This window comes from Zingiber officinale, chromosome 11A, assembly GCF_018446385.1.
Source record: "Zingiber officinale cultivar Zhangliang chromosome 11A, Zo_v1.1, whole genome shotgun sequence".
In the NCBI taxonomy this organism is placed as follows: Eukaryota; Viridiplantae; Streptophyta; class Magnoliopsida; order Zingiberales; family Zingiberaceae; genus Zingiber; species Zingiber officinale.
The window spans coordinates 8358896-8385523 of record NC_056006.1 but is presented as its reverse complement, the minus strand read 5'-3'; the positions used below and the strand labels follow the sequence as shown (position 1 = coordinate 8385523).

At 38.2% G+C, this 26628-nt stretch overlaps 1 protein-coding gene across 1 annotated transcript; it reads left to right on the top strand.

Annotated features, from left to right (window-relative positions):
* Positions 1-19743: 19743 nt before the first annotated feature.
* LOC122032698 (F-box protein AFR-like) lies at positions 19744-21216 on the top strand. Its single transcript, XM_042592013.1, has one exon. It carries the CDS (start codon positions 19894-19896, stop codon positions 21055-21057), a length of 1164 nt encoding a protein of 387 aa, XP_042447947.1. The 5' UTR covers positions 19744-19893; the 3' UTR covers positions 21058-21216.
* Positions 21217-26628: the final 5412 nt, after the last annotated feature.

The following is a 26628-nucleotide window of genomic DNA, read 5'->3' as shown; positions in this document are numbered from 1 at the left end:
TGCTGAATAGGCGTAAGCCTATTTTGAAGCATATTCGGATTCGGGTAGTCCAGCACATATGCTGAAGAGAGACAATGATAAGTTGGATAGGAATTCACTTGTTTGTGGGTTATCCTAGAGAAACGAAAGTATGTTTATAGTCTTAAAAATCAGAAGGTTATTGTTAGCATCAATGACTGATTTTTAGAAGAGGACTATATAATGAACCACAAGCCCATAAGTAAATTTGTTCTTAATAAAGGGCACGTCTAATCTAGTACCAACTGTACAAGATGAAATATCACAAGAAACTGCAATATGTATCACAATTGATACACAATTATATGCAGTGCCTCATCGTAGTGAGAGGGTTGTCAAACAACCTAAAAGATTCATATTTTGGGAAAATCTTTGGACTTGATCCCAAAAGAACATGAGCCTGATCCCGGACATATGACGAAGCACTCCAAGATAAAGATGCAGCATCTTGGCAAAGAGCAATGAATACAGAATTAGAATATATGTATTCTAATAAAATTCTGGGAGCTTATAAAATCACCAAATGGTGTAAAAGCCATTGGGTGAAAATATATCTACAATAGAAAAAAGGGATAGATGGGAAAGTGGAAACTTTCAAAGCAAGGCTTGTTAAAAAAGGGAAACCTTTTATCGGTAGTCATGCTTAAGTCTATCCAGATTTTTTTTATCTATTGCTACTCATATAGACTATGAGATTAGGCAAATGGATGACAAGACAGTTTTCTTTAATGGAAGTCTTGAAGGAAACATCCATATAAAGCAACCAGAGGGATTCATTGCAAAGGGAAAAAGAGTATTTTTTTTGTAAGCTCAATCAGTCTATGGACTGAAGCAAGTTTCAAGGTCTTGGAACATCTAGTTGTAATCCAGTCTTATGGATTTAGTTACCGGATAAGTCTTGTGTAAACAAGAAGTATGATGGAAACGTGGTGGTATTTCTTGTATTATACGTAGATTACATTTTTGATAGTTGGAAATAATATCAAGGTGTTATCGGAAGTTAGGATATGGTTGTCCAAGCAATTCGTTATAAAGGACTTAGGAGAATGAGCACATATTCTTGGGAACAAGGTTCGCAAGAAAAGAATATTGTGCTTATCCCAAGCTTTATATAACAAGCTCGTTTTAGTATGCAAAACTCCAAGAAAGGTTTTTCTACCTTTTAGACATGGAGCGGCTTTATCTAAAGAGATATCTCCGAAGATATCAAAGGAGATAAAGGACATGAAAGCAAGTTCCTTATGCTTCGGCTGTTGGAAAGCTTAATGTATGCTTTGCACGAGATCAGATATCTGTTTTGCCCAGTGCATAGTTAGCAGATATCAAAGTAACCCTGGACAAGGACATTGGTCTTCGGTAAAGCATATATTGAAGTACCTTAAATTATATGCTAGCTTACAAGGTAGATAATTTATTCCCTGTGGGTTGCATGGATTTAGACTTCCAATCAGATAAGGGACAATAGTAAGTCAACCTCGGGGTTTTGTGTTTACTTTAGGAGGTGAAGTCATAACTATGGAAGAGTGATAAGCAAAGGTGTTTTTTTGGACTCTACCATAAAAAGTTGAGTAAGTGGCAGCCATAGAAGCTGTATGACTCAGATACTTTAAGATAGACTTAGATATGATTTCTGGTTTGTCCAAAGATTATTATAATTTATTGTAATAATAATGGTGCAGTAGCAAACTCGAAGAAACCATAAGTTTATAAGGCAAGTAAACATAATAGAGCGCAAGTACCACCCAATACGAGAAATCGTATAAACGAGGAGAAGTTATTGCCACCTAGATTGCATCAGGTGATGACCTATAGATCCTTTCACTAAGGTCCTTAAGGCAAGAGCTTTTGATGGGCATGTTGAAGGGTTGAGAATCAGATGTATGACAGCAGATATGACAGCTTAGTCTTTTAGTATAAGTGGGAGATTGTTAGGATGTATACTAAAAACCTAGCTTTTGGTATAAACATTTATTTAGAAATAAGAATCACATTGGTCAAGTGTCTACATTTATATATACCAAATGTAGATGTTCAATTAATTTATATTGTAGATAATATGGTGTGTGGTGTCACACACAGAGGATCATGTTATCAGTACCTTATAAATTATAAACAGTAGCTCACGACCAAGATGGAAAGGAACAAACCATTGGAAGGTCGTAGTGTAATTAGGTATTAGTTTACCTTAACTATATAATTACACTAGTACACTTAGAGTGTATTGAGTAGGACCATTAGAGGTCGTTTCTTTTATACTGACTTTATAAAGGAACAAAGACCTCAGTTATTATGGAAGTGTGTGCTCTTAATTCTAATATAATAACAAGTACATATATTTGATATTTATTTCTTTAATTTATCAATGGGTGAGATTTAGTTCATTAAATCAATAAGCCCGATAAGTTGGGAAATGATATCACTTATAGTGTGTGTTGTTGATTATAGAAGGAAACTATGTCCTAGTGATCTATGTTGATAATGTCCCCAAGAGGAGCTCATAAGGATTGTCATGTTAAACCCTGCAGGTGGACTTAGTCCGACATGACGATAAGGTTGAGTGGTACTACTCTTGGACTAAGATATTAATTAAATGAGTTGTCAGTAACTCACTTAATTAATGAACATTCGACATCTTAAACACAGGGAGACTAACACAATCATAATAAGAAGGAGCCCAAAAATGTAATTTGGGATTGGTGCGGTGGTTCAATAATAGTTCTTTAGTGGAATGAATTATTATTGATGAAATTAAGTTATGTGTTCGGGGCGAACACGGGATGCTTAATTTCATCGGAAGATCAAAACCAATTCCTCCTCTCGGTCCCTATCGTAGCCTCTTGTATATAGAGATTTATACCCACTACATACCCACCTTCTTACCCAACTAATAGGGGTCGGCCAAGCCAAGCTTGAAGCTCAAGCTTAGGGTCGGCCAAGCCTAAAGGTTGAGCCTTAAGGTGGCCGGCCAATAGCTTGGAGCCCGAGCTTAGGTGGCCGGCCACATCATATTAAAAAGGGTTTTTTGTTAAAATTATTTCTTATGTGATATCATGGTTTTAAAAGAGAGTTTAAAATTTAAATATTTCCTTTTATAGCTTTCTACAAAAGATTAAGAAAAGATTTAAAATCTTTCCTTATTTGTAGATTGAAAGGTAGATTTTAATTTTGAGAAAACTTTCCTTCGTTTTGGGGACTAACCAACAGTGAGATCAATGATAAGTTATTTAGAATTACCAAATTCATTTTATGGATATGCTCTGGAAACGACAGTATACATTCTAAACATAGTACCTTTTAAGTCAGTACCCTCTACTCCCATAGAATTGTGGAATGGTCGTAAGTCTAATCTGAAGCATATTCAGATTTGGGGTAGTGCAGCACATGTGCTGAAGGGAGACACTGATAAGTTGGAATCACGAACAGAAGTTCGCTTGTTTGTGGGTTATCCTAAAAGAACGAAAGGTGGTTTATTTTGTAGTCCTAAAAATCAGAAAGTCATTGTTAGCACTAATGCCCGATTTTTAGAAGAGGACTATGTAATAAACTACAAGCCCATGAGTAAAATTATTCTTGAAGAAATAAGAGAAGATACGTCTATTTTAGTACCAACGGTACAAAATGATATACCACAAGAAACTGCAACACGTGTTACAAAAGATGCACAATTACAAATAATGTCTCATCGTAGTGGGAGGGCTATTTTTGGAGAGTCTTCAGGACTTGATCCCTGGTGAACATGAATCTGATCCCTGGATATATGATGAAGCAAGATATCTTGGAACATCCGATTTAATGAAGTGATCAAGTCTTATGGATTTATTCAGTGACCGGATGGGTCTTGTGTATATAAGAAGAGTGACGAAAATATGGTGGTATTTCTTGTACTATACATAGTTGACATTTTGCTCATTGGCAACAATGTCAAAGTGTTGTCAGACGTAAGGGTATGGTTGTCCAAGTGTTTTGATATGAAGGACTTGGTAGAATGTGGACATATTCTTGGGATCAAAGTAATAAGGGATCGTAAGAAAAGGATATTGTCCTTATCCCAAGCTTCATACATCAATACTATCCTAGCTCGTTTTAGCATGCAAAACTCCAAGAAAGGTTTTCTACCTTTTCGGTATTGAGTACTCTTATCTAAAGAGATGTCTCCTCAGATATCAAAGGAGATAGAGGAGATGAAGGCAGTGCCTTATGATTCGGCTGTAGGAAGCTTAATGTATGCAATGCTATGTACGAGACTGGATATCTATTTTGTCGTGGGCATGGTTAGTAGATATCAAAGTCACCCAGGACCGAGACACTAGACTGTCGTAAAGCATATATTAAAGTATCTGAGAAGGACTAGAGATTATATGCTAGTTTTCAAGGCAGATGATTTGCTCCCTGTGGGTTACACGGATTCGAACTAATAAGAACAATAGTAAGTCGACTTCGGGGTTTTGTATTTACTTTAGGAGGTGGAGCCATAACAATGGAGGAGTGTTAAGCATAAATGCGTTTCAGACTCCACCATGGAAGCTGAGTATGTGGCAGCCTCTGAGGCAGTCAAAGAAGTTGTATGGCTAAGAAACTTCATGATGGACTTAGATGTGATTTCTGGTTTGTCCAAAATTATTATAGTTTATTGTGATAATAGTAGTGCAGTAACAAACTCGAAGGAACCACGGGCCCATAAGGCAAGTAAACACATAGAGCGCAAGTACCACCTAATACGAGGAGAGGTTGTTGTCGCCAAGATTACATCAATAGATAACCTGACAGATTCTTTCTCTAAGGCCTTTCCAGCGAGAGTTTTTGATGGGCATGTTGAGAGGATGGAAATCAGATGTATGGCAGTATATATGTCAACATAGTCTTTTAGTATAAGTAGGAGATTGTTAGGATGTATACTAAAAGTCTAGATTTTTGTATGAACATTTATTTTGAAATAAGAATCGCATTGGTCAAATATCTACATTTATGTTAAATGTAATTGTCCATTTAATTTATATTGTAGATAACATGGTGTGTGGTGCCACACAGAAGATCATGTTATCAGTTCCTTATAAATTATAAATAGTAGCTTACAACTAAGATGGAATGGGACAAACCATTAGAATGGTTGTAGTATAATTTGGTATTAGTTTATCTTGACTATAAAATTACACTAGTACACTATGTGTGTATTGAGCAGGACCATTTGAGGTTGTTTCTTTTTATACTGATTGCATAAAAGAATAAAACTTCTATTATTATGGATGTGCGTACTCTTAATCCTGATATAATAACAAGCACATATACTTAGTATGTATTCTTTACTTTATCAATAGGTGAGATTTAGTTCGTTAAATCAATAGGCCCGATAAGTTGAGAAATAATATTATTTATATGGTGTGTTGTTGATTATAGAAGGAAACTGTGTCCTAGTAATCTAGATTGATGATGTCCCCTTGAAGAGCTCATAAGGATTGTCATGTAAACTCTGCAGGTGGACCTAGTCCGACATGATAATGAAGTTGAGTGGTACTACTCTTGGAGCTAGATATTAATTAAGAGAGTTGTCAGTAACTCATTTAATTAGTGGGCATTCGATATCTTAAACACAGGGAGATTAATGCACTTATGATAAAAAGGAGCGCATAATATAATTTGGGATTGATGAGCTAGTTCAATAATAACTCTTTAGTGGTATGAGTTATTATTGATGAACTTGAGTTGGGTGTTCGGGGCGAACACAGGAAGTTCAAGCTCATCGGGAGATCAAAACCAATTTCTCCTCTCGGTCCCTGTTGTAACCTCTATAAAGCCTTGTATCCACCAAGTCCATTTCTTACCCAAGTAATGGGTCGGACACATCCTTGCTTGGAGCAAGGGGGTCGACCAAGCATTTGCTTGGAGCCCAAGAGGTGGCCGGCCAAGCCATGCTTGGTGTCCAAGCATAGGGTCGGCTACACCATTATAACTAAAGGGAGATTTTATTTTTTGTTAAAATCTTTCCTTTTGTAGCCATTCATGAAGGGATTTAAAAGAGAAATTTTAATTTTAAAATTTCCTTTTATAGCTATCCTCATGGTTTTAAAAGAGAGTTTTAAAATTTTAAAATCTTTCCTTTTATAGCTATCTACAAAAGATTAAAGAGAGATTTTAATTTTGTTAAAATATTTTCTTATTTGTAGTTATCTATAATATTTAAAAGAGAGATTTTAATTTTTGATAAAACTTTTCTTTTTTTAACCATGATTTAAAAAAAGAAACGTGGTAGTATTTATTGTACTATACGTAGATGACATTTTTGGTAGTTGGAAACAATATCAAAGTGTTGTCGGAAGTAAGGGTATGGTTGTCCAAGCAATTCGATATAAAGGACTTGGGAGAATACGCACATATTCTCGTGATCAAAGTAATAAGGGATCACAAGAAAAGAATATTGTGCTTATCTCGAGTTTCATATATCGATACTCATTTTAGCATGCAAGACTCCAAGAAAGGTTTTCTACTTTTTAGACATGGAGTAGCTTTATCTAAAGAGATGTCTCCGGAAACATCAAAGGAGATAGAAGAAATGAAGGCAATTCCTTATGCTTCAGCTATAGGAAGCCTAATGTATGCTATGAACGAGACTGGATATCTGTTTTGCCGTGGGCATGATTACCAGATATTAAAGTAACCCAGGACTGGGACACTGGACTGCCGTAAAGCATATATTAAAGTACCTTAGAGGGACTAGAAATTATATGCTAGCTTACAAGGCAGATGATTTGCTCCCTGTGGGTTACACGGATTTTGACTTCCAATCAGATAGACGCAATAGTAAGTCAACCTTGGGGGTTTGTGTTTACTTTAGGAGGTAAAGCCATAACAATGGAGGAGTGTTAAGCATATGTGCTTTTTCAAACTCCACTATGCAAGCTAAGTATATGACAACCTCTAAGGCAGCCATAGAAGCTAAATGGCTCAGTATCTTCATGATGGACTTAGATGTGATTCCTGGTTTGCCCAAAATCATTTGGTGCAGTAGCAAACTCGAAGGAACCACGAGCCCATAAGGCAAGTAAACACAATAGAGCGCAAGTACCACCCAATACGAGACATCGTATAACGAGGAGAAGTTGTTGCCGCCTAGATTACATCAGATGATAACCTGGGAGATCCTTTCACTAAGACCCATAAGGCAAGAGCTTTTTTATGGGGATGGGAATCAGATGTATGGTAGCAGATATGACAGCTTAGTCTTTTAGTATAAGTGGGAGATTGTTAGAGTGTATACTAAAAGCCTAGCTTTTTGTAAACATTTATTTTAGAAATAAAGAATCACATTGGTCAAATGTCTACATTTATATGCTAAGTGCAGTTGTTCAATTAATTTATATCGTAGATAACATGGTGTGTGGTGTCACACACAGAACATCATGTTATCAATTCCTTATAAATTATAAACAGTAGTTTACAACTAAGATGGTTAGGAACAAATCATTGGTATAGTCGCAGTGTAATTTGATATTAGTTTATCTTGACTATAAAATTACACTAATAACTCTGAGTGTATTGAGCAGGACCATTTGAGGTAATTTCTTTTTATACTGACTAAATAAAAGAACAATACCTCTGTTATTATGGAAGTGTGTGCTCTTAATCCTAATATAATAACAAGCACATATACTTAATATTTATTTCTTTGATTTATCAAAGGATGCGATTTAGCTCGATAAATCAATAGACCCGATAAGTTGAGAAATGATATTATTTATAGTATGTGTTGTTGATTATAGAAGAAAATTGTGTCCTAGAAATCTAAGTTGACAATGTCTCCAAGAGGAGCTCATAAGGATTGTCATGTTAAACTCTGCAGGTGAACTTAGTCCGACATGACAATAAGGTTGAGTGGTACTACTCTTGGACTAAGATATTAATTAAAATGAGTTGTCAGTAACTCAATTAATTAGTGGGCATCCGACATCTTAAACACAGGGAGATTAACACACTCATGATAAGAATGAGCCCAAAATGTAATTTGGAATTGGTGCGGTAGTTCAATAATAATTTTTTAGTGGTATGAATTATTATTGATGAAATTAAGTTGGGTGTTCGGGGCGAACACGAGAAGCTTAATTTCATTGGGAGATCAAAATCAATTCCTCCTCTCGGTCCTTATCGTAGCCTCTTATTTATAAAGTATTATACTCACCAATACCCACCTTCTTACCCATCCTTATGTGGCCGGCCAAGCCAAGCTAAGAGCCCAAGCAAGGGCTGGCCAAGACATGGTTTGGATGGGATGAAGTGTGGCCGGCCCTTGCTTGAGTCCAAGCTTAGGTGGCCGACCACAATAAAATTAAAAGGATTTTAATTTAAAATCTTATCTTATGTGAAAGTCATAGTTTTAAAAAAGAGTTTTAAAATTATAAATTTTTCTTTTTATAGCTTTCTACAAAGGATTAAGAGAAAAGTTTGATATCTTTCCTTATTTGTAGTTAAAAGGAAGATTTTAATTTTTGATAAAACTTTCCTTTTTTGTAACCATCTTCATGGTTTTAAAAGAGAGTTTTAAAATTATAAATCTTTCCTTTTATAGCTTTCTACAAAAGATCAAGAGAAAGGTTTGATATCTTTCCTTATTTGTAGTTAAAAGGAAGATTTTAATTTTTGATAAAACTTTCCTTTTATGAAACCATCCTCATGATTTTAAAAGAGAGTTTTAAAATTAAATATTTCCTTTTATAGTTTCTACAAAAGATTAAGAAAAGATTTGATGTCTTTCCTTATTTGTAGATTGAAAGGAAGATTTTAATTTTAGAAAAAACTTTCCTTTTTGTAAATCATCCACATGTTTTAATACAGAGATTTTAATTTATAAAAGTTTCCTTTTATAACTAACCATGAAGGGAAAAATTATTAGAGAAATTTTTATTTTAAAAATTTCTGGAAACAAATTAGGAAGTTTTAATTTTGTGTTTAAAACTTTCCTTACTTGGATGATTAAGAGATGGCTGACCACATTGAGTTTGAAAGGGAAATTTTTTATTAAACTTTCTTGTCATTGGCAAAGAGATTAAGGAAGTTTTTATAAAATTTTTCTTATTTGCCAAGACCAATGAATATAAAAGAGAGGGTAGAGGTATCTCACCTCACAACTTATGTTCTAGTTTTCCTCTCTTCTATTTCCTTGGTTGGTGGCCAGCTCTTTACATCCTCTCCCTCTCCTATTCTTCTTCCTTGGCTGATGGCATCTTCATCTCAAGGAGCTTGGTTGGTGGTCGGATCTTGCTTAAGGAAGAAGGAGAGATAGGAGGTTTGTTTCTAACATCCCTTGGAGCTTGGTGCTGTGGCCGAACCTCATCTATTCTTGGAATTCTTGTGGTGGCCGAAACCCACAAGAAGAAGGAGGAAGCTTGGGTGGATTCTCATCTCGGTAGATCATCGCTCACACGACGTCCGAGATAAGAAGAGGAATACGGTAGAAGATCAAGAGATTGTTGCATACAAAGAAAGGTATAACTAGTAATTATTTTTCGTATCATACTAGTTTTTCTTTGTATGAATTCCAAACACAAGAGGCATATAATTCTAGATTTCGAATTTGTGATTCAAGTTTGTGTTTTTTTTTTTCAAATTTGTGATTCGATTGTTCTTTTTTGTTAAACCTAGGGTTATATAAGGAAATTAAATATTAGATTTCATTGAAAGGCTTTGGCTAGGAAGTGGTGGTTGCTCCCATATCCAAGAAAGTCTAGTGCCTCGCTATGTTTAACCTGGAAGTCGATTTCTGAAATTAATATTTAATTGAATTTGTAACATGGGTGGATTTGGATCAATAATGTTAAGTTCTGTTTGCGATCTAAGTTTAAACCATTAAGAACATATAAGTTAAATTTAGAATCAATAATATTAAGTTCCGTTTGTGATTCCTAATTTAATTTCTAAAGAACACAATAGGTTATTAGGAAAAGTTCGACACTTGTACAAAATTTTTGTACAGTGGAACCGGTATGATATTCTTAGGACCAACGAATAGCAACGTTCAAACGCCACATCGAAATGGCTAAGAATTGGGTTCCGAGCACTCGGAGTCCCGACGCCCCCAGTCCGAGTGCCCCGGACAGGTCCGAGCGCCCCGGTCTAGTCCGAGCGCCCCGACCAGGTCCGGGCGCCTCGGTCTAGTCCGAGCGCCCCGGGGCCAAAAATCAGCTTTTGCTGATTTTTAATCCCGGTCTCCTACTCTGGTTCCGCTCGCATCGGTTCGGGTCTTCCGCTCCGACTCCGCTCGCTTGGGTAATTTCGACCATCTGGAATAGAGCTCACCCGAACCTAACTTCCGACCTTCTCGAGCAAACTTCTGCTCCAACTTCTCGTCCCTCGAAATCGCTGCTTGCTTCCTTCTCGTCCGCTAGCGTATTCTTCCACAACTTTTTGCCCCTCAGACAGTTGTGTCTTTTGCTCCTCGAGCAATCTTCCGTTTTGGCTTCTCGTCTCTCGAAAATACTGCACGCTTCCTTCTCATCCGCCGATGTACTCTTCTACCGCATCTCGTCCCTCAGACGCGCCGATCCCTTCAACTCTCTCCCATGTCGTTCTTCTCGCTAGCTGCGTCTTTCGCTCGACTTCCTATGCTCCTAAGTTCCTACACACTTAGACACAGGGTTAAACATAACAGAACCTAACTTAACTTGTTTGATCACATCAAAATTACCTTGGAGTACCAGCAGATTTTAGCCTGGTGTAAGGTCCTCCAGCCTCGTCAAGTCCTGTATACTTGGTAATAAGGTTAGATAACACAACATCTAACTTTAATCTATTTGTTATTAATTAAAACCTAAGTTTGATCATTGATACTTACTACACCAACATTAGCAACTTCCCTGATTGTGAACTAAGTAAGTCAGTCTAGCTCGATAGACTGGTAGGTCGGACTAGCTTGGTAGATAGGTAGGTCAGATTAGATCAACAGACTAGTAGGTCAGACTAGCTCAACGTACAAGTAGGTCGGACTAGCTTGATAGACTAATAAATCAGACTAGCTCAATAGATAGGTAGGTCAGACTAGCTCGATAGACTAGGAGGTTGGACTAGCTCAATAAACTAGGAGGTTGGGCTAGCTCGGTAGACCGGTAGGTCAGACTAGCTTGACAAACTAGGAGGTCGAACTAGCTCAGTAAACTGGAAGGTGAGACTAGCTTGGCAGGTCAGTCTGGTATGATTCAAAAGTAATGACTCAACAAGATGACCAAGCTTGCTTGAGGTGGAGTCACATCGGCGTGTCCTGCTGACCTAGAGCGGGCAAGATAACTTTTTGGGCTTTAGTCCATATATGTTGGGTTGGGCTAATAGCACCCAACCTAATCGGATCCATATCGCCTTCAAATGACGAGCAACTGTAATGTAATGGAAAGACAATTTATGATCACCTAAGTCAAAATTGGACTCGTCAGGTTGACTTATTCTATTAAATAATTTAAATGAATTGAATTAAAATTTTATTGACCTATTTAAAAACAGACCTAAATGGGTCAACTTATGTGAGTTGCGGATCTAGGCAAGGCGAGCTCAGGTGACCCATTAGTTGAGCAGAATTTTTTTTTTCATCTAAAATTTAAAACTAAAATGGAAAATCCAAATCTAAAATAGGCCTAGCCTTCAAACTAAAAGTTGTGAAAATTTTGTGCGTCAATTAGTTTGGTTAATATGTATAAGTGTGAAATAAAGAATTAAATTTTTTTATAAATTTTCTAGAAATATTTATTTATGAAAGGATCAAATCCAATAAATTATAGGAAGTTTATATATATATTTTCGATGAGCTGACCTCACTTAACTCATAATCCATCTTTAATTGGGTTAAGTTGGATATTTTTTCACCCATCAAGATGGTGGGTTAGCCTGTCCTCTACATACCAGGCCGTTCACATCACATGATAATATTCAATAAACTATGATATTGTGGATGATATATTTTCATATTGTTCATAGGATATTGTGAATGCCGTGACGAACCCTTTGTGATGAAGTCAAGCCTGGTGCAAAGAGTTAAGTCAATTTCAATTAAGTCAAACTTAGTTATTGAATTGAGTATTCTTTTCTAACTTTTCAAAATGTCCTTGCGATTCAAATGTTTGTTGTAACTCCTTTCTCCCCTTATCGATAGCATGTGAACAAGAATCGCTAGGATAATTTTGAAAAGTAAAGACACTCCCTTATTTGAACTTGAAAGAAGGGGCGCTCGTTTGATTTTTCGTCGGAAAGAAAACACATTCAGCCAACGAGTTATACCCTACTCTCTCCATAGATCTCTCTATATGTGTCCACCCTCTTCTTACATATCACAACCAAACCAAAACCCTCTCCGAATGAAGATACACTACTACTCTCGAAACTCTGGCGGCTTTCCACGTTTGTTTTTTGGGTTGCTAGTGCTCTTCTTCTCCTTCCTCTTCCTCTTTTTTATTCCGGCAGCATCCAGCCCAGAGATAGTTTGCAAATCTCCCACTAATTGTGATGTGCCGGCTCCAGTGCATATCCCACCGACACCGCTGCCTTGCAAATCTCCCTCTTGTTAAGGGGGACTCCCATGAGTCTTCTATACACCAACAGAGGCATGCATTAGATCATGCGGGATATACCAACATACTGTGGTAACTAATTATATTAATCTCATTCTCCTCGATCGTAAAATAGTATAATGGTCATGGTTGTGCATGATTATTAGTTGTTTAGCTACTGTAAGGAATAATTAGAGCTGGTGAAAGATGATTAGATGATGCATCATCCATATATACATAGATATGTTCAAGTGCAACTGGTAATCATATCAAATCCTTTGATGGCTTGTGTTTTCTTTTAGTAGTTACTTGTTAAATATATAATTATATTACAAAAAATAAATAAAAAATAAATTAGAACAGATGGAAGATATTCAGAGTGCAGGCATTAACTTCTTAGGCTCTGATTTCGCAAGGAATTAACACCTAAAGAGAAAGGAGGGAAAAAAAAATGGCCAGATCCTAGAGGAGAGATCTTGCGTCAAAATTGTAGTTGTGATTCAGGACCAAGCAAGAACTGGGGCCGCAATTTGCAATCATTATTCTCAAAGTTAGTAGTCGCCCATGATTTATCTCCTTCGTGTTGATCCTGAGATGGGTTAACGGCGGCGCTGGGGACTAACATATTCGTCTTTTGCTACCATGACTAGATTATGATTGATTTACAATAGCATAACTAGACTACAAGCTATTTGGGGTCGTTGCGGCCACAATTCTTGTCTAATTACAACCTTGCAGCCGCAAGCTCATGACTGCAATTCACAGCTATGACTCGCGGCTATGACTGCAATTCGCAGCTATGACTCGCGGCTAAACCACAGGAGGGCACGACTCGCATCCGCCTCATTAATTATTAGTTTGGGAGTTCACTGAAAACTTAACGGAGGTTTTTCTCTATTATATTAAAGAAGCACTTTTACTTTTCAAAATATCCTAGCAATCGATCCAAATGCTTGTTGATGTGATAGAGATCTATCCTTTATTATAGAATGATAACGTCGAAGTTTTCTCCTTGTGATAGTTGACTCTGTAAAGAATAACACGCATTAGAGTACTTAACGGTAGTTGTCCGACGACATTCCTCCGATGCCTAATTTCCTTTTTGGAGCATATATACTTGTTATTTATAAATGTGAGGTATAGACCATGGAAACGTAGAGAGCATATCATCACTCATACCTCCCTGTAATGTGCTGAGCCTGACTAAATGAGCTCAGACAGCCAAAAGGGCTTGGCTCCCTTTTCATCGCCTCGCTTTGCCTCACAGCACTTGCTAGTGGTTAACATAGTCTCCCGATTCCTTCACTAGCACTGAACAATTTCAATGATTGACTATGAATCCATAAGGGAGAGGTAGGACTCAAAACTCACACCCTTATCGACGATAAGTGAACCCAAAAGCACTAGGGGAATTTTGAAAAGTAAAGGCACTCCTTTGATAGAACTCGAAAGAGAAGGAGGCGGCCGTTTGATTTCCACTGGAAAGAAAACACACCTAGTCCACAAGTTATGACCCCATTCTCTACATAGATCTCTATATAGAACCACCCTCTTCTTCTATTCAATGCACATCGCAAACAATGAAGAAACACTACTACTCTCAAAACTCCGGCTGCTTTCCACAGCGGCTCTCCTCTTTGATGTTCTTCCTTTTATGGTTGTTAGTACTCTTCCTCTTCCTCATTCCGGCCACATCCACGCCGTCACCACCCCAAGAAGTTCCAACCGGCACATGAAGGAACTGCAAGACGCAACATCCTCCTGGTAATTGTGAAGTGTTGCCTCAGGTGCATAAATCACCAACACCACAGCTGCGAGCATTCTACCCCAAAGAGGGCAACCCTTATGGTTCTAGATTATGCGGGCTACACCAATATGGCTGCCGTAACTAATTATATTAATCTCATTCTCCTCGATCGTAATACATGATCATGGTTGTGCATGATTATTACTTGTTTAGCTACTGTAAGGAATAATAAATGCTGGTGAAAGAAGATTAGATGATGGATTATGTGTACAAAGATGTTTAAGTGCAACTGCGCAAGTGTGCTCAGTATGGCGATATATAACATAAAGACTACTATCAAATCCTTTGATCGATTCGTAGTAGCAATTTCATGGCCATACTGCAAATCATTCGCGGTTGTTGTGGCTGCGATTCTCGTCCAGGACAGAATTTGCAGTCACAACTTCACGGCCAGATCATGCCAAACATGATCACTGTGGTCGCGATTCCTAGCCAAGATGGAATGCACGGTCGTGATTTGCAACCTTGCGACTGTGAGCTCATGGCCGCAACCTTGCAGCTGCAAGCACTAGAAGGTGGAATATGATGAAGAATATTGTTGGACTGTATCTACGAAGTCTTAGTTCTAAGTCTTATGAAGAGAGTCAAAGTCTTTTCCAATAAAAACAAATCCCATTGCTGTAATGCTTGATGATGATAGGGAATGCACATACAAATAGAACACTCTGTAACTATAAGTCGCCTCTGCGATACTTTAATTTCTCCAGGACCTGGACAGAGTATGGTTCGTGTCCATTTTGATCCCAAAGTACCTGTCGTCTGTCGACTGCCTTCTTTCATTGAAACTTCAAGCACTTCAAACTTTTTAACTAATTTGAATAATTCATTATGCTAAATGAGCAAACTTCATTAATATGCATAAAACAAAAGATGGTGTTTGCGAACAATTGCATAAACAAGGTTTGTGAATCATATTTATTAAAAAAAAAAAACCTCTTATCAAATTTACAAAAGGTAAAGTTATTATTTTATAATCAAAATGTCACAAGTTCAAATTCTAAAAATAGTCTTTTACAAAAAAACAAGATAAAGTTATGTACAATGAAGCATTCCTCGGGACCCTGTATAACGGGAGCTTTATGCACTGGACTATTTTTTTTTAATCAAATTTACAAATATACAGATAAACTCTTAAAACAAGTCTGTAATATCAAACTCAATAATCAATCAAATAAGTTCGAAAATATAAAAATTTCAAACTAATGAATTGAACAATCCATAAGATATAAATAAATCAAACTCAACTAAGTTTGAGCTAAGCTTGTGTCAAGCTCTAAGCTTGAATAATTATTTTATGGACTTTATAGGTTTGACTTGATTTAGCTCAGTTACCACAAAATGTGACTTGATTAACTCGTTTAAAGCTCTACCTTCTATCATCACACTGCATAATCTAGTTCACAAATGAGTGAAGAAATCCTACCAGGTGTAAGGGCCATGATGCATGCTTGAGGCAATTCTAATCTATATATCCATTCACCCTTGTCATCCACTAATCCATAGATTCTGATGCCTTTTCCTTTGGATTGGCCAATCAAAATAAAAAGGAAAAAGAAGGGAAACCCTTTGGATTATGCTAATGATTTGAGGAAGGGCTTTGTGGCTAATAGGATTACATTAGGCTCCTTAATTGAGCAAAATTTATGGTGGAAGTCAAACATTAATCCCTGAAATTAAGGTCTTAAATACTAAGTCTTGACTACAAACTTGGCATTTGATTGATGAGTCGTAAGTTGGAATCATCCTCATTAGTAGCGCAATCTAGGCGTTTTGTTAGAAAGGAAGAACATAAGGCAATAAATTAATCGACCCATAAAAAAAATCTAATTACATGATTAGGCATGCTTTTGGTCGTGCTTAAAAAATGCTCGAGTTTATTGCGGTTTAAGCAAATTCTAGGGCTCAAAGCTAATGATTGCATGTGTTAGCATAATACAATTTTGACGACCATCATGGAAGTTTCTATGCCCTACAAACGTACACAATCTACAACCAATAGGGTATCTTGTAAAGAGATGTGTCCTAAAAATAGGTTTTTATTAAAGAGAGAGAGAGAGAGAGAGAGAGAGAGAGAGAAAGGAGGAACATTAGGCAATAAATTAATCAACCCATAAAAAATTTTATTACATGATTAGACTTGCTTTAGTTCATTGGAATGCTTAAAAAGTGCTTGAGTTTATTGGGGTTTAAGCAAATTCTATGGCTCAAAGCTAATGATTGCACGAGTGAGTGTTAGTAGAATACAATTTTGACGACTATTATGGAAGTTTCTATGCCCTAAAAACTTACACAATCTACATTAAATAAGGTTTTTTTTTTTACAAAAAAAAGGAGGAACACTAGGCAATAAATTAATCAACCCATAAAAAAACTATTACATGATTAGACTTGTTTTAGCTCATTGGAATGCTTAAAAAGTGCTTGAGTTTATTGGGGTTTAAGCAAATTTTATGGCTCAAAGCTAATGATTGCAAGAGTGAGAGTTAGTAGAATACAATTTTGACAACCATCATGGAAGTTTCTATGCCCTAAAAACTTACATAATCTACATCAAGTAGGGTATCTTGTAAAGAGGTGTGCCCTAAAAATAATTAAGTCAAATCAAAGTTGGGTTGATATGACCTCATCTATGGCCTCCACCTTCAAATTTTTTACGAGCTACCTAAACATATGCAAAGTGAGCCTTGTATATTACAAAAGCTAGCTTTTAAGAGAGAATATTATATATATATATATATATGAGCACTAGAAAAAAGACAGGACAAGTCTGATGGGCAAAGTATCAACTCATCAATTGTTTATATCAGAAAGTGCATTGAATGATTAAACTAAAACATGGAGTGGAATATTTCAAAACAATAAATAATGAGCAATCATTAACCTGATGGAAACATATTATATTACCTCTGGTTGTGCCATTAAAGCCTTGAAACACGCATGAAAGAAGAATACAGTCTTAATCTAAAACAAAAATATGCACACTAATTTTGTACTCTATATTACTCATTATGAATGGAGAGGATAGATTTTGACAGTAAAATAAAAACATAGGGGACAGTTTACCATTAAACAAGTATCAACCATTGCAATTCAAGTTTTGGAGAAAGATAAATAAATAGATATAAAGTTATATAAAATGAGACAAAATCTGATGCCCACCGACCTTGCATTTGTCGAGGAAGAAGAGTTGGAAGTCCCAACAGCTCGCATCAATCTCCACAAGAACGGCTACAGAGTTCAAAGCAACATCTCAAAGGCCTTGTCATCTCATGTTCCCTCAACAAAGAGATTTGTTCTTGGCCTCTCTACCTGTTAGCACCATGTGTGTTCTATTCATTAAAAAATATATCAGAGAAGGAGATGCACATAAGATTAAAGATTCCGCTCATTATATTCCACAAGCTCATTCTCCCTGTTCCTCCTGTAGAAACAAATCATACAGCAAGTTAAGTATCTAAGATTTCTTTTTGAAACTGATATTAAGTAGTTTATTGTTTCCTGACTCTGAAAAATCTATCTCAAGTTATTGTTCTTGAATCCGAGATGAAGGTGTTAAACTTACTAAGTTGGTAGATTTTAAAATTCATAGCCAAGGTCATCATCCAGTATTCACCATCTTTGAAATGAGAGCTTACTTCCATATGAATTGTTAAAGAAAAGATAGAAGTGTTAACCATGATAAATAAATATCAGAACATGCGGGTGCTTGCCATGAATGTGTGGAAAAGCTTGTGGTGATTGAAACGAAGTTGGATAGACTGAGGTAGAATGGTTCGACCATCTTGGGCGTGAGTGGGAGCTATGTGATCGAAGAACTTGGTGCAACTCCAAGATCAATTTATGTTAATGCCAAGGGGCATGCATTGTTAGTTAAAACTAGTGACAAAACTACACTCGTATAAGCTCCTCATTGCTTTTCAAGAACTGAGTCAAGCGATGTGGAAAATGCAAAAGGAGTTCATTTTCATAGTCTATAAATGTGATTGTCGACTTGGTTTCATAAGTCTCACACACTTCTCGAAAAGAATTAAGTCGAATCAAATAGAGTGTTCATACTAAGTTTGAAATAAATAACACAATCGACCAAAACTACTCAATTCAAAGCCAAACCCCACTCGTTAGAATGGGAATCAGGTTTGGTGGAACCCATCCACTTGCTCAAAATCATGACAACTTATCACTTATCAGTCATGGCTTGACTTTTACCCAACCCAAAGTAACCCCCACTCAACTTTTTCTTCCCTGGCCATATTATTCCACCACCATGAATCATTCTAATCAAACCCAGGGACCAAGGAACCAAAGATAAAGACTACTAATTAAACATGTCAACAGAAGTTGACATCAGTATCTTTCCATACTAACCTTAGCAAAGGCTCAAATCAACACTCCACCGTCGTTGTCGCCGGTCCATTGCTGTCTCTAAGATAAGACTGGGCACTACAGAATTCCCCAGTATCCTTATTAATAGGCTCTCTGAGTCATTTCTATGAACATCTGTCGGGCAACTTTGAGAAGAAGATTGAGCTAATAGTCCACTGCCTGCTTGGGATAATTTTGTCGAACACCTGTGGGGCACTGGTGTCCCTGCAACTGCACCTTGATGAGCCACAAAGGTCCACAATCTTTAATTGGCTTTGTCCTCAAAATTTTGAAAATTCAAATGTTTTCAAAAATTAGGAAGCAAAGAGAAATGATTTTCAAAAGAAGTCCAAGAATAAAACAATATCATAATTCAAATATAATCACAGAGACAGTACTTGATCACAAATTTGACATAAAGTTAAAAGTGTAAATAAAGCTAAAGAGCATCAAATTATATTGTTCATTGCATTCTCATTCTAACGTTATTGTAATAGTTATGACAGTAGTTGCTACGACCAAATATGCTACATCAGTGTTAAGCTATTTTGATCATGTTTTAACAATTTTACTCAAGTTGATAAATAATATTTTGATATATCAGTGTTCATATGGAATAAACTGTCATTTTGATCATAATAAAAATAAAGGTGCCCTTTTAACCTTTTTCAAAGAGTTAAATATCTTCTCAAAGAAGAACTTTGGTGCAATGATAAAATTACTATCGTGTGGTCTTTAAATCATGGATTGGAATTGTGAAAATAGTCTCTCTTTAATCAAAGATATTTTTAAAAAAAAGTTAATTTACTGAATTCTATGAGGGTAAAAGTAAAAAAATAATAATAAATTAAAAACTAAGAAGAAAAGAGAAATTTTCTCCTAATTTGGACATTTTGTGGGTCCGGCGGTGCACGGAACGACGACCGGCGGCCCCACCACCACCGCCACCACCATGACTCCTCCCTGGCTTTTCCTCACCTCTGTTTGGAAGCTCAGCACATGATTGGTTGCTTTATATATATATACACACACTACTACCCCAAACCTAATTGAAAGGATTCTTCTTCTATCTATACTTTCTATTGCTTCAGAAGGAAAAAAAGATCGATTTTTTAATTGGGATCGAAGAGGGCGCTTACCAATTCGGTCGAATTGAGGTCTATACCCCCGCGCTTGGAGCCGGCGGAGATGGTCGACGCGTCGAGGGTGGTGGTGGAGGAGGAGCATGTGCCACGGCGGCGATCGGAGGCGGAGGCGGAGGCGGAAGAGGAGCAGTTGATCCCTGGATTGCCCGACGACGTGGCGGAGCATTGCCTCCTCCACTTGCCTTTCCCTTACCAGCCGCTCGCCCGCTCCGTCTCTTCCGCCTGGAATCGCACCCTCTCCAGCCCTTCCTTCCTCCGCAGCAAGGCGGAGGCGGCCGCCGAGCGGTCGCTTCCATACTTGTTCGTCTTCGCCTTCGATCGCACCACCCTTCGGCTCCAGTGGCAGGCACACGACCCGCGGATGCGCCGCTGGTTCGTGCTCCCCCCGATGCCTCTGCCGGCGGGCGGAGACGGCCCGCTCTGTCCCCCAGCCTTCGCCTGCGCCGCCCTACCCGGCCGCGGCGAACTGTATGTCCTCGGAGGGATGCGGTCCGACACCCAGTCCCCGCTGCGGACCCTGCTCGCCTACCGCGCCGCCACCAACTCCTGGTGCGCCGCCGCGCCGATGCCCACCCCGCGGTGCTTCTTCGCTGCGGGCGCGATCGGGGACCGGATCTTCGCCGCGGGGGGAGGCGACGGCGGGATCTCTGCGGTGGAGTGGTACGACCCGGAGGCGGACCGGTGGGCTCCCGCGGCCGGGATGCGCCGCGGGATAACTCGGTACGACGCCGCCGTGGTCGGCCAGCGGATGTACCTCACCGAGGGCTGGACCTGGCCATTCGACTCCTCGCCCTGCGGCGGCGTCTACGATGCGGATCGGGACGCGTGGGATGAGATGCGGGTGGGGATGCGGGAGGGGTGGACGGGCGCGAGCGCGGTGGCCGGCACCCATCTCTACGTCATATCCGAGTGCGGCGACGGGCGGGTGAAGGCGTACGACGAGGGGACCGACAGATGGAAGGCGGTGGCTGGCGGAGCAGTGCCCGCCGAAGTGAGGCGGCCTTACGCGGTGATCGGGAGCGGCGGAGGCGCTGCAGAGAAAGGGAGAAGGACGATCTACGTGGTGGGGAGCGGGATGGACGTCGGCGTAGGGACGGTCTCGTCCACCGCCGGCACGGCGGAGGAGAGGGTGGAGTGGGAGGTGGTGAAAGGGCCGCCGGCGTTCGCAGATCTCGCACCTTGTAACGCCCTCGTACTGTTTGCTTAATAAGCGTTATAATTAAGTAACTAATATAAAACCGGTTTATTCGAGGCATTAAACGACATATCTCTGTAACATATTTTTTTTCTTTTCTTTTTTTAATGATTTAATAGGCACACGCCTATTTGGAAAGAGGAATATATAGGGTTGGGTTGAACCGATTCATTGATCGAGTCACCTTTGAAAATAAAGGGAATATAGCAATCAGGCTCATACAATGTGGGCAGGATGCCTTCCGCGAGCTGGTCTTCTTCGACCTAAACTTTCAACGATATCGGACCATCATAATCATCATACGTAAAGGTGACACTTAGCCAACGACTCAACCGTGTCAAGTGTATGATTCTATCGTTACCTCCCTCAGCGTCCTATCTCTCTTCGCTCGGCCAATTGTCTCTCCACACATGTGCCGTCTATGTGGCTCACGCGACAACTTACGTGTCAATGCGATCCACGTGGATATTTTTTTTTTTTTGAAGGGACAGTTAAACTAATGACTTTACCTTTTTAGTATAATAATTGAGGGGACAAATTATGTGAGTCAAACATTGGAGATAAGTGAAAAGATAGAGTCAGTCGAGTTAAGCAATTAAGCCAGAGTAAGTCTAAGTAATAGGGAGGGAGCAGATAAGTCAGAAGAGCGGGCCAAGCGGAGGAATGGAAAGACAAATTGAAGTTGCTTAACTCGAGTAAGGTTAAGATAAGGAGGATACACACAAAGTAGGCCTTTGCCACTGAGTCGCCATTAGTGTACAATGGGGCCCGAGTGAAAGGTGTTCACAGCTTGGACAACCCAACACGGCACCACTACAAAACGGCGCTCTAACACTCCACTCTTTCTTTTGACCCTTTCACTAAAAGCAACAAGGTGTCTGCCTGGTCATTACAATTATGCATGTCAAAAATGAATCTTATTTGTCCATCCGATCTAAGTCCCTTAAAAAAAATATCAAAGCCCTTCTGATAAGATTAACTTGATTGAGGGAAACTTTTTTTTTACTAATCAATTATAATTTACTGATTAATCTTCTCACATATGATTATGGGATCGATCGTGTGGGACAGTTGGGATGACGAATTATATCCTTTTACTATCATCTAAAAATATATCAAAATTAGATCAGAGATTTTCAAATTTATATCATATTCAATTGGAGGTTTTAAGATTATATTATGATCGGGTCAGATACAAGATACTCTGACTTTAACATTTAGTGGAATTCTTTTAGATTAAATTAAATTTTATTTTAAAAATTAAAATATTTTTATGTATATCAATATTAAAATTAATGATAATAATAAAGTATTGATATAAAAGTAACAAATTATAAGAAAAATAGTAAAAAAATTTAGTTATTATCAAATTAAAGATTTTCGGATTGAAATTTATGTTGAGATTTTTATAAAATCATTGTTTCAATGCCATATGAATTGAGTCATTAATCATGTGGACTCATTATCGTACTATTTTATTAAAATTATGTACCTTCTACTAACTCTCAATTAATTTTATGAAATTTAAAATTAAATTATATTAATATTTTTTTATATCAAAAATAATTTTAAAATTTATTATTAGTTTTCATAAATGTATTAAACAGTGATCAAGAATTGAAAACTGATATTATTAAGAATTTTTTTCATTAATCAATAAGGAATTTAAATTTTAAAATTGATATTTTAAAATTAAATATTATATTAAATTAATTTTTTTATAAGAGATGGTTCGCACCCCTTACTTAATTTATGAGGGTTGGATTTAATTTTACTATTTGATGAGTTGATGTGTTATTTTGTAATACATTAATTTTTATTATTATAAATAAATTTATTTTGTATTATTAGAAGGACTGTTAATCCGAATTCTGTTGATGGATTGATAATAGAATCTTGAGTCACTACTCCATATAAGGCATGTTGCCTATGGCGCCGTCACTTATTCTTATGGAAGATGCGTCTCTTATTTTTCTTCTCGGGGATTGTTGAATTCCTATGATAAATCAGTTACATCCAGTTCATCGTCTTTATTCTTTAATTACTTTTTAATTGTAAAATTCAATGTTACTAGATTCTTTTCGAAATTCATGATCTAGAAAAATCCATCAAGTTCGACTAGAGTTCGATCGAAAATATCTTTGAGATCTCCATGGAATGCGGTGGTGTATTTTGGACAAAATAATCTATCGAAAATATTTAGGACTTCATCTAATTTAAATTATATGAAATTAAATTCAACTTATCTATAGAAATAATATGAACTGATAATCTTAGTGTGTAAGTGCGAGTTGATTTTTACTAATTGTTGAGTACAGATTGATCTCCGAGTCCGAGCAACAAAGTTCGAGCGGACTGACGGACCGACAAGTAATAGATTGACCGACCAGGAAGAGTGTAGAGCGGCCAACCGAGTAGTTAGGCAGAGCAGGTGAGCGACCAACCCTGCGTCCGAGTCGCACAACAGAGAGGCCGAGCGAATAGTAAGGCCAAGCAAATTCCCCCGGACAGAGCAGCAAAGCGATCAAATGAGCGAAATGACAGTCGAACGAACGGACGACCGAGCGAGTGTGCGGTCGACCAGGCGAAAGCCGAGCGACCGTGTGAAGAAGCGGCTGATCGAACTAGGTGAGCGGGCTGAGTGAACTGAACAAGTGGCTGGGTGAGAGGTTGACCGGGCGAGCATGAGACCGACCTGGCAAAGAGGTCGAGAGAGCTTCTGTCGGACGAACGAAACAACCGGACGAGCGAAGCAGAGAAATTGGCAACACTGAAGGAGCAGTCACGCGAGCACAATAAGCGAACCGAGGCCTACAATGAACATAGTTTCCTTGAAACAAATTCGTCTTACCTCTGTCTATGCTTCGAGGTTTTCTTGGATCGTCTATCTCTCATGATACAACTGTGAACCGTGATTCTCACCAAACACAGATACTCACGGCGAACTAAGAGGTACCCGATTACTATCACGCGCACTCCGCCCAATAAGAGATGCACGACAGAGGAGGAAAGGAATGTAGGTGGAGAGTTTCAATTTTTCACGTGTGTAGCCTTTTGCCTGTGGTCGTAGTAGTAAAAAATTTTACGTGACAAAATGTTAGCTATTCCACTTAGACAAATTTTGCCGCAACCGATCTAGCATTCGACGTACGCAAGTTGTGCTCGTATACGAGTTAATATAGTTCAGTACAATTCGAACTTAGATTTACGCTCTCTTTGCATCCTATACATGAGAGAGAGAGAGTCTCTCTATATATTTATTCATATCATCAATAGATATATGAATCAATATATCTTAAAATTTTCAATGTAGAACTAATATTCCATTCGTAATGAAACTATCCATCAGTATAATGAATTTGCATATAACGAGGACTCGATTCTCTTACTAGCTATATCATATGTACTCGGTGTTTAAATTACTCACGATGTTTAGCCGTTTAATCAGACTTATCTACACGTTTTGAATTTACCTTGACCGATGACAAAATTTGAACCGAATCCATCATTTTAAAAAAAAAAAACCTTTGACATCGTTAAATGAAGTAAAGACCACTCTAACTTCACTTGTTAGAATTCGAGTGGTGAGTTTTCCTTGTGTTATGTCGCTTTCGCTTCTTAGTGTGAGATTAGTCATCTATCGTGTCACATCGAATAATACTAATTCTTTATTTGAATCTATCTTTTGTCATTATTATTGTCATTGTCAAGGTGAACAATGCGAAAACAAAGTGCTCCATGAATGTTACAATGGTTAGAACTATTCATGATTCTGTCCGAGATGTTTACGGGAGTTATAAGAAATCTATTGAATTAGACTTATTTACGTTGAGATGACGGATAATCTCAATCGGTCAAACTGGGCCAGCTGTTGAATTGCTCAAAGATAAATCCATTATCTTAATCATCCCTAACATTGATCCATCGGAGACGGAGAAAAATAAATACAGATGTACAGATATTAAATATATGATAGAATAAATTTTAGAGCATTAGTTTCCGTTTTTGAAAATCGATCATTGATCATTACGTCAGAGATATCATATATTTGAGACAGAATTTTCTGGACCACTTTTTGTGATTCAGGGGATATGTCACTCACATTTGCGGTCGGATCGCGACCGCGATCCGGACGCAAATGGTTGTGATCCCTTCCTGGGTTCATCGTCTCCACCATATTATAATTTTTGTTCGAAGTGGGCGGTCGGAGGTCACCCGGAGGACATCCTCACTCGGCGCCTAGTAATCTGGCAACTTATCCACCATCGGAGGCCTTCGGGCGGCCTCCGGCTGCTCGCTCCGAACAAAAACTATAACCTAGTAGGGACGATAAATCCAGGAAGGGATTGCAATTATTTGCGGCCGTATCGCGACCGCGGTCCGCCCGCAAATGCGAGTGACATATTCCCTAGGTCAAAAAAAATGGTCTAAAAGATCTGTGCTCCATATGTCCACTGTTTATACTACGCCCCTAGAGCATTGTTGAGTTGTTAAAATAATATGAAACCGCCACATCAACGAACCCCTAGAATCGATTCCACGAATATGGAGGAAGATAAATATAGGTACACAACTAAAAGCGCATAGCCGAGACTCTAATCCCAGATAATGACACATTGTTGAATTGTTCAAGCTCTTGTGGCATGTTGATCACCAAATATAGAGTGCTCCCGTGAATGGTCCCGAGTGTCGTAAGATTCGAATGGCTTGATTGCCGCCTGAGCGGGTTGTTGAATCGGGACGTCAAGTGCTCTCGAGTGGGACGCCAAATACTCCCACTGAGTGCCGAGTCGAGAAGTCGAGTCACCTAATTGTCGAGTTTAAATGGGTTGCCGCTACTTGAGAGTCAGTCGGGAGACCAAATCGCTCGATTGCCGAATTTGAATGGGTCGCCCATTCAAGAAAGAGAGAAATTGAGGTTTACATTTGATGCTATTTTCTTAAAACAGATTCATCTTCTCCAATTATATTTCGAGAATATGTTGAACGTCTATTTTCAGGATATCACAGAAAGACGGCGCAAGTGAAATGGACTGTAGTTAGGAAAAAAAACATGGGAGGAAAGATGGTAGATGGATTTTACGTTTTGGGTTTGCTCCGTGTGTCTTCATCTGCTAAGGTTACAACTTTCTTATACAAGAGCTCTAACCTTTCATAGCAGCCATTTAGCGCCTTTAGCGTGGATCGAAACATCAGCCATTGACCACCAATGGCGGGTCGTTTCACTTAAGCAGTTGCAGATACATCATTAATATCTAGGGGTGAGCATTTGGTTAATTCAGTTCATAAATTAATCGAATTAACTGAAAATCGATTTAGTATTGGTTAATCAAATCAAATCAAAGTTTTATTAAAACTGAATTAATCGAATTAGTTATTTCAGTTAACACCGAATTAACTAAATTTATTTAAAATAATAATAAAAATAATTTATACAAAATTAATATCAAATTAAACGAATTAATCGAATGCTCACCCCTATTAATATCTGATCGTTTCCATCAAGTGCACTTGAGTAAGTAAGAAAAATAGATTCAAGTGACAATTAGAGCTGTCAGATGGGCCAACCTGTGGCGGGGTGGG